General features: G+C 35.4%; 3 protein-coding genes across 3 annotated transcripts; 2 read left to right on the top strand and 1 right to left on the bottom strand.

Annotated features, from left to right (window-relative positions):
- The first annotated feature begins 1437 nt into the window (after window positions 1-1437).
- LOC112529811 (phosphatidylinositol 4-kinase gamma 3-like) lies at window positions 1438-3571 on the top strand. The gene is made up of 2 exons (XM_025141219.1): window positions 1438-2736; window positions 3033-3571. The coding sequence occupies exons 1-2, from the start codon at window positions 1438-1440 to the stop codon at window positions 3417-3419; spliced, it is 1686 nt and encodes a 561-aa protein (XP_024996987.1). The 3' UTR covers window positions 3420-3571.
- Window positions 3572-5540: 1969 nt separating this feature from the next.
- On the top strand, window positions 5541-6209 carry LOC112499677. Its single transcript, XM_025102998.1, has one exon. It carries the CDS (start codon window positions 5584-5586, stop codon window positions 6157-6159), a length of 576 nt encoding a protein of 191 aa, XP_024958766.1. The 5' UTR covers window positions 5541-5583; the 3' UTR covers window positions 6160-6209.
- A 2057-nt stretch (window positions 6210-8266) lies between these two features.
- Window positions 8267-9013, bottom strand: LOC112529570 (photosystem I reaction center subunit II, chloroplastic-like). Its single transcript, XM_025140892.1, has one exon. It carries the CDS (start codon window positions 8973-8975, stop codon window positions 8352-8354), a length of 624 nt encoding a protein of 207 aa, XP_024996660.1. The 5' UTR covers window positions 8976-9013; the 3' UTR covers window positions 8267-8351.
- Window positions 9014-9194: the final 181 nt, after the last annotated feature.

Raw genomic sequence — 9194 nt, 5'->3', positions numbered from 1 at the left:
TGATTGGTTGAATAAAGTTTTCACGGTTTTTACAAATTGAGTGGTTTTTATTTGAACGCTCCTCTATATATAGAGAGAGAGGTGAGCTATTATGCAACCATTTACATTTGTACAACCAATACAACTCAATCTCAACCGTCCATTTAATTTGATGAATATTGATTTCATAAAAGTTTTGATTGTTTTCTAATATAAAATATTTGATCATAATTAATGAACCCTATTAATCTTTCATAAATATTTAAATAATGATAAATGAACTCTCATCATTTCCATTAATGTAACCCAATTAATTGAGATATTTGTGGAAATGATGAGAGTTCATTTATTATTATTTGAATATTTATGGAAGATTACTAGGATTCATTAATTATGATCAAATACTTTATATTAGAAAACAATGAAAACTTTTATAAAATCACATATTCATCAAATTAAATGAACGGTTAATATTGAGTTGTATTGGTTGTACAAATATAAAATGTTACATAATAATCCACATATATATATATATATCAAATGATTGATTTGATGTGTAACAATTACGTGGTTTATATTTAAAATATATCGTATAATTAAATTGGCATTTTTATTTATTAAATTTAAAATTAAAAGCTGAAAAAGGCCGTTGATACAAAGCATTCATCATTCCTGATTCGGGTCAAGACAAAACCCGAACTCAACGGCTATAATTCCGCTCTCCCACTCCACCATCGATCGACATTTTCCCTGAATTCATAAATCCGACGAATCTATCGGACTACTTTGAACCCTAAAAACTAATCAATACCAACTCAGATGCAATTTCTGTTTTTTGGTAATCGTTTCCTTACAAGAATCCGTCTCTGTTCATCTTCAATCCATCGATATAGAGCTCATCAATTTCTTCAACTTGGCTTTTGGTTCTTCCCAGTCAGGTAAGGATCCACGCAATTAATCGAAAAAAGTTTCCTCCTACAGGAACACGTACATGATCCATTTCTCGATTGTTCCCCATTGTGTCCCCGATCTGTTTGCCCTTTTTTCGTAATTGATTGCTATTTGAAGCGATATTGGTGAGTTTATTTGAAGATTCAGAGCTGAATCTCTTCTTTTCGAGTGATTTGAAGAAAATGCCCCTTGATACGAGGCTCTTTGGGGGGGTCTTTCTGTTGAAAGGGCATTAGGGTTTTGGTCGTTTTTGTGTTTCTGTTTCTGAACAAAGTAATCAATCATATGTTCTGTTGAAACTTTTTCAATTCATTAGGGCTTCTTCTTGTTGTTGTTGTAAGTGTGACACATTTTGGGTGTTTTGATTTGGAGATTTGATCATTGATCGTCTCCACTTTGAGTTCTGATTTATGTCAAAATATGTTGTAACAAAAGTAGTGAAGAAGACGAAGAAGAAGGGAGAGTTCTTTAGAGATTTATAAGATTTTTGTGGATCAAATTGATAAAATGTCGGCTGTTGATGTTGCTTTGAGTCCTTTTCACATAGAATCTGGTTATATTCACAACCGGAGCGAATCCATCGTCATATACCTAACTGTAGCTGGTTCCGTGATTCCCATGTGCATTTTGGAGTCCGATTCGATTGCGTCAGTTAAACTTCGGATTCAAACTTGTAAAGGATTTTTAGTGAAGAAACAGAAGCTGGTTTTTGAGGGAAAAGAATTATCAAGAAATAATTCTCTTGTTAAAGACTATGGTGTTTCAAGTGGGGATGTCCTCCATTTGATCCTTAGGGTTTCTAACTTTCTAGTGGTCACAGTTGAATCTGCTTTCAGGAAAGAATTCGAATTTCAGGTTGACAGGTTTAGAAACGTTGGGTATTTGAAACAAAAGATAGCAGAACAAGCAAAAGGGTTCGCGTTCATCAACGTTGAGGATCAAGAAATCTTGTGCAATGGTGAGAAACTTGATGATCAGAGGCTTATTGATGATATCTGCAAGAATCGTGATGCGATTGTTCATTTGGTTGTTCAAAAACCCGCACAAATCTGCTCTAAGCCGGCCAAAAGGGATCTTGAAATCTATGTTGATTCACATGTGAATGAAGAAGGAATTCACAAGAAATCACCGAATGTTGGTTTCCCATTGCAGCCTGTTATCATCAACCCGAATCTGAAATTTTCGCCCGCCATATGGAGTATGCTAGCCTCTGCAACCGAAGGATTGAAGAAATGGAAAAACCCGATTAGATCATCTGAGGGCACCGGAGGAGCGTACTTTATGCAACACCCATCGGGAAACAAATATGTTGCGGTTTTCAAGCCGATAGATGAAGAACCAATGGCTGTTAATAACCCTCGTGGACTTCCTCCATCCACGGATGGTGAAGGACTAAAGAGAGGGACTAAAGTAGGCGAAGGTGCATTGAGGGAGGTTGCAGCTTACATCCTGGACCATCCACGGACTGGACCGCGGTCAATTGATGGTGAGCCGGAGACGGGTTTTGCCGGTGTACCTCCTACCATCATGGCTAAGTGCTTGAACTCGGAGTTTAACCATCCACATGGCTATGATGGTGGACCAGAGAACATAAAGGTTGGATCTTTGCAGATGTTTGTTAAAAACTATGGAAGTTGTGAAGATATGGGTCCAAGGGATTTTCCGGTGGAGGAGGTTCATAAGATAACGGTGTTTGATATACGAACGGCAAATGCTGATCGGCATGCCGGGAATATCTTGATGAGCCGAGAAGGGGGTCGGATTGTGCTCATCCCTATCGATCATGGATACTGCTTGCCTGAGAATGTAAGAACTCACCACTGTATTTATTATCTTCATTCTGTTGGAGTAGATAGACTTGATCTTTGTATATGCCGGAGCCCCCATTCGACTCTTTTGGAGAGTAATCTAACAGGGTTCTATATATTCTTACATGGTATCAGAGCAGCTTACCACTCTAGGGTATGAGAGAATTGTGTCATTTGAACCTGACCTATATATATATATATATTAAGAGCTCTTTTGGAGAATAATCAAATGAGCTTTCACAATTCTCGCACTTATGATAACATTCTAACCGGCATTTTTTGATCTCTTTTCAGTTCAAAGATTGCACCTTTGATTGGCTCTATTGGCCACAAGCACGTGAACGCTACTCGCAAGAATCTCTCGACTATATAAACTTGTTAGACGCAGAGAAAGACATAGACCTCTTGAGCTCGTTCGGTTGGGACCTCTCCTCAGAGTGTGCACTCACACTGCGTATCTCCACCATGCTTCTGAAAAAAGGCGCATCGAAAGGCCTCTCTCCCTTCGCCATTGGTAGCATTATGTGCAGAGAAACATTAAACAAAGAATCCGTGATCGAAAGAATGGTTCAGAAAGCCTACGATTCCCTGCTCCCTGGAATGAGCGAGGCTGTGTTTCTTGAAACCGTCTCCAAGATCATGGATTCCGAGCTCGATAACATCTCTTTACGGCTCGTATAGGTATAATATATGTATGTATGTGTCGGTTTTCTGGTTGTTTTTATGAAGTATTTGGTTTGAAACTCCGTCTGAGATGTATGGTCGACGGAAGTTTATAACGATACGAATAAAAGTATGATCAGCATTTGTGTTTTTTAGATCGCATTGCTGAATTGGGGTTTTATACTACATAATCGTTGTTTTTAAGAACACTTGTGAATTCAAATTTCTCAAGATGGTTTCTTTGATTCTGGTTTTGTTGGATGCAAAAAGCGTAAAACCGAACGAATATATCGAATTTGGCGGGACCCGATTGGTTGAAAATACCGTTTTTCGTTCCGGATTAATCTAACGGCTAAGGAGGTGGACATGATAAGTGTAACGCCGAATGCCCCGAGCGCCCTATAAACAGTATCATATTCAACAATTTACCGGGTAAGTGTTAACCGTGGTAAGAGTTATCGTCTTCACTTACCGGGTAAGACTCCTCAGTCCTTGCATTCCCTCATAACAGATAAGATTTTTGATCCTTACTATATACATCCGATAAGATAATATAACTTAATAAATGTTTGTCCATGTAAACATTTGATAAACGACCCGGAAGCTATTTGACATTTGATTTTCATGAATTTTGTCCAAAATTCTAAACTTTAACCTCAAAAATCAAGTTTTAAACTTGAAAATCTAAAAAAAAAAAAAAGATTCCCCACCCCCACCCCCACCACCAGTCTGACCACCGCAGCCTCCACTAGCATCCAAAAGCTCCGCCCTCCTCCGCCTCGTAAACCGAGCTCCGATTGGCCCACTTTTATCCTCTGTTTTCCTTTTCACTACAGTAAAATTGTACAATAACTTGTTCCTCTATCTTCCATTCCCACTCAAAAAGTATTTCACTCTTTGTTTTTTCAAAATTACTTTATAATATCTTTGAAGTCTGATTTGTTCGGACATTTGGGTATTAAGAGTGTTTGTTTTATTTTTAAAATAAGAACTTAAAGACTTTAAATGTCTTTTGAAATTTTTAGTAGTAAACGTATCTCTTAATACCTCTTAATCTTAATCTTCCCTCTATCAAATAATTCATATTTTGGGGGTTGGAAGAGATTTGTTAGCAAAAACTATTTATCTTTTATATTTCTGTTATAAAAAAAAAAACTATTCGTCTTGTATATTTTTTACACTAGTTTAACCGATTCAAATTTCAGACGTAAAAACAGACAATATTATTGATCTAGATTTCAGACTTCAGGACCAACTCTTGTAAATCAGAAGTGGAAATCATACTTCAGACTTCAACACCTATTAAAAAACAAATGTCACCTTATTATAAATTTATAAATCTATATGTTATTTATTTATCAAACATGTGTAAAGCTATATATACGGTGCGTTTTTTTTATATACGAAACGTTTATGACTATTTTTTTATATGAGATATAGTTTTAAACCTTTCACGTATGAAATAACTAGGGGAGAAACTATATACGTCCCAGTAGGCTTCCGTAAACCAGTTCAACTTATTTCACAAGTAATGATGGCCAAACCAGCCCGGGACCGTCGGAGGACCGGAACCGGGACCGGCCAAGGACCGGTTATGGGCACATTTCATGACCTTATCATTTTTTACACTACAATTAAGGAACAAAACAGTAACCTGTGGTGGTCTGGGATGCTCAAAAATCCAACCAACCCGATCAACCCAACTCAATCCAATGCGAAACAACTCAACCCGAAGCAACCCGATATCTAATCGAGTTCTAAAATTTTCAAACCGTAGGTATTGGGTTGATATTGGGTTACTATTATTTGAATCCAATCCAACCTGATGAACCCGATATCMTTTTATTTCTTGGATTTAATATGATTGTTGAGTTTATATTAATATATACATTAGACAATTACATTACCACATACGCTATTCATATATACATATTTTCAATCTATTCTCCATCTATATATAACTCATTCGTATATATGTTTAGTAACTGTGAACATATATATATATGTAAATTGAGAAAATTAATTGAACGTAATACACGTAAAAAATATGAATAAGTTGTATCAAATTAATGTGTTTATATATGCAGATTTATATGTATTCACACATTCTCCAACATACACGTTGAAACTGAAGCATGATTTCAAAAAGATAACTCTCAGTGGACACTGTCTCACTCTCATCATGGGAGAAGGACGGAAAAAGCCACCGGCGCCGCCGTCTGGCCGGACTAATCTAGCTTCATGCATCGTAGCCACCGTCTTTCTAATCTTCATCGCCATTATCATCCTCATCATCTTCTTCACTTTGTTCAAACCCAAAAACCCCAACATCGCCGTCACCGCCGTCCAACTTCCGTCGTTCTCCGTCACCAACACCACCGTCAGCTTCACCATATCCCAATACGTCGCCGTCAACAACCCCAACCGCGGTGTCTTCACACACTACGACAGCTCCCTAAAGCTCCTCTACTGCGGCGATCAGGTTGGGTTCATGTTCGTTCCCTCCGGCAAGATCGAAGGTCGTCGGACGGAGTACATGGCTGCTACTTTTGCCGTGGAATCTTTTCCGGTATCATCGGTGATTAACCGTCCGGCGGAGGGGTTGCAGGTGGGACCCAGTTTGGAGATCGAAACGAGAATGGAGATGGCGGGTCGGGTCAGGTTGTTGCATTTCTTTACGCATCACGTGGAAGTCAATGCCGATTGTAAAGTCGCCGTCGCCATTGACGACGGATCTGTGTTAGGTTTTCACTGTTAGCCTTTTGTATTTGTGTACGTTATTATGAATCTTGATGATGATGAAATATCCGACAACCAATCTATCACACGCTATTTTATATGATTTTTTTTTAATATTTGGTTAAAATTACTAAGGTTATTCGCAAAATGCATCAAGATATATAATGATTTTAATATTTTGTTTTATTTTTTATCTCAGTTGATGTTATAAACGGTCTTATGTGATTTTGAGAAATCGATTATGTTTTTATTTTCGAATAAAATATAAATTTGAAGATATAATAAAAATTTAACAAAAATATATCGACATTAGTATTAAATTAACCATTTAAAATTCCTTATTTTTTGTATAATTTTTTAATTATAATTTAATTTAAGTACAATAACGAAGTAATTTATATTTGGTTTAATAATATAACTTTCTTTATAAAAATAATAAATAATTATTTTGTTAGAACTCGATAATTATCTTAATTATATTTTAGATTTTTTATATTTTAAAATAAGATGTTTATCCTTTATTTGATTATGTTTAACTGCAGTTAGTTATACGAATTCAAATGTCGAGCTTTAATAAGTTATACTTATGCATAATTTACTTGTAATCTTGAATTTTAAATAATATGCATCAATATATAATACCTTATGCATAAAAATGGTTTTTAAGAATTTTTGCCAAATGTTCTATAATATAGTATAGATTATATATAATAATATTAAAGAAAAGTATCGAAAAAACACAATAAACTTTTTCATTTTGAATAATTAAGTTCTTAATTTTTTTTTAATAAAAATAAGTCATTGAAATACCTATATTGTTTTAATTCATAAAGTGTACCTTCAACCAGGTCCATATATGAACCCATAATTTTTTTCAAACAATGGCACCATTTGACTATAAAAAAAATATAGAGAAATTTTTTCAAATGGTAACATCGTTTGACTATAAGAAACATATATACATAATTTTTTCAAATGGTCAAATGGTGACACCATTGGACTAAGAAAAGGACATTAACATGATTCGAACTTGGATCTAGGTGGAATAAAAGTCTTGCAAACCAACTATACCAGATAAAACTTGTTCTCATTGTAGTTTCAAAATACATACGATAGCACACAAGAAATTAATACGGTTGTACGTTTTACAAACCTAAATTTTGTAACCCTTCGACAGAGGAATAGTACGGTGGCACACCACTATAGGTCCGTCCCTGCTTGCAACCGAGTAGAAAGTTGTAAAGTAAAAAAGAAAAACAAAATCAATTTTACTGCTTTTAGATCCTACACCATTCTATCCCTTTGCAACGAACGTCATTGCTATCTCTCACTCTCCCATTGTTGTTCGTTTTTCATGATAGCCGTTGGCCCGTACCATCAATCTCCTTTTTATCACTTTTTTGTACGTTATTATGCATTTTCCTCTCGATTGCAATATTTCATTTTATCCTGTCTATGTCGATATAATATTGTTTTATGTGGTTTTGAGAAATCGACAATGTTTTTATTTTCAATAAAATATAAACTTGAAATATTTTCATTAAAATATAAACTTGAAAATATCATAAAAATTTGAAATATATATATATATATATATCGATATTGGTATCAAATTAACTATTTAAAAGTTATCTTTATTTTTGGTATAATTTTTTTAATTCAATTTTTTTTATTATAATTTAATTTAGATTTAATAACAAAGTAATTTATTTTTAATTTAATAATATAATTTTTTATAAAGATAATCATTAAGTATTATGTTAAAACTCAATGATAATCTAATTATATTTCAAAAAATATATATTTAAAAATGAGATATTTATCATGTATTTGATTATGTTTATCTACAGTTTGTTACACGAATTCAAACATAAAGTCTAATAAATTGTACTAATACATAATTTATTTATAATCTTAAACTTTAAGTAATATGAATCAATAAACAATATTCTATATATAAAAAATAGTTTTTAAATGTTTTTATCAAATACTTTATAATATAGCATAGACGGTTAACCACATCCATTCGATCATATCAATTTAACAGTTAAGATATGTTTTTCCGTTTTTTTCTCTTCAGGATTCTCCGTTCACGGTATCCAACAAAATATCATGTAACAACACAATATAAAAACTATTAAAAACACTTGTTTTAATTAACTTCAAAATAACATAATCACAAATTAATCAAAAGATCATCCACCATCATCATCATATATCATACGGTTGTTTTCCGGTGAACTTGACTTCAATTGGACTAACATTCTTTCCGATGGACCTCATATTCTGCCCCACCCCCTGCCGGCCGGCGTTCACTTTTTCCGGGTACACCCCATCTTTCGGATGCAAATACTGCACTTCCCCATTCGGAAACACCCTATAAAACTGGTATTTTATCTTGTATTTTGATCTCAATCTTGTCCCCAAAGCTAAACACTGTTCTTTTCTTGCCAATTTCAACAGATTTGGTCCTTCTCTCATGATGGCAGCACCGCCGGTGGGCATTTCAAAGATTTGTTCTTTTGGTGATTCCCATGTGATCACGTAGAATTCCTCCACCTGAGCTTTTCTGAGCAGCCCGCCGGTGCTTCCGGCGAAGATTGGAGATGGGGTGTTGGGGTCTAATTCCGGTGGGGTGAATCCCGCCGGAGCTTGTTTAGTGGGGATGTCGTCTGTGGCGGCGCCGGAGGCTTTGATGGTGGTGAATCGGGTGGTGGGTTTGGGTGGTTTGACGGTGGTGAAAGTGGTGGTGATCGGAGAGGATTGTTTCCATGGAGAAGATGATGGGGTGGAGATTGATGGTGTGAAGAGGGAAGCTTGGGTGGCCATGGCCATCGGAGGTGGAAGAAATTGAGATGAAAATAGTGGAGGAATGAGGGTTTTGTGAAGTGGGGTGGTGGCGGGTGATGGGTTTTGATGGGTGGTGGCGGTGGTGGATTTGGTGGTTTTTGAGATAAGGTGGGGTTGGATAAGATTTTGTGGTAGCCAATAAGAATGTAGTATTTGATCCATCCTCATATCTTCTCCTATTGCCACGTGTATATCATTGGACTA

The sequence above is a fragment of the Cynara cardunculus genome (genome assembly GCF_001531365.2).
Source record: "Cynara cardunculus var. scolymus isolate 2C chromosome LG 16, CcrdV1, whole genome shotgun sequence".
NCBI lineage: Eukaryota > Viridiplantae > Streptophyta > Magnoliopsida > Asterales > Asteraceae > Cynara > Cynara cardunculus.
Note: the sequence above shows the minus strand (reverse complement) of the source record. Positions and strands in the feature narration are given on the sequence as shown.

Bases quoted from the DNA above. Each gene is read 5' to 3' on its own strand.
- LOC112499677 (XM_025102998.1), top strand. From the start codon at position 5,584: ATGGGAGAAGGACGGAAAAAGCCACCGGCGCCGCCGTCTGGCCGGACT.
- LOC112529811 (XM_025141219.1), top strand. From the start codon at position 1,438: ATGTCGGCTGTTGATGTTGCTTTGAGTCCTTTTCACATAGAATCTGGT. The intron at 2,737-3,032 runs GTAAGAACTCAC...ATCTCTTTTCAG, and splicing joins GATACTGCTTGCCTGAGAAT to TTCAAAGATTGCACCTTTGA.
- LOC112529570 (XM_025140892.1), bottom strand. From the start codon at position 8,975: ATGGCCATGGCCACCCAAGCTTCCCTCTTCACACCATCAATCTCCACC.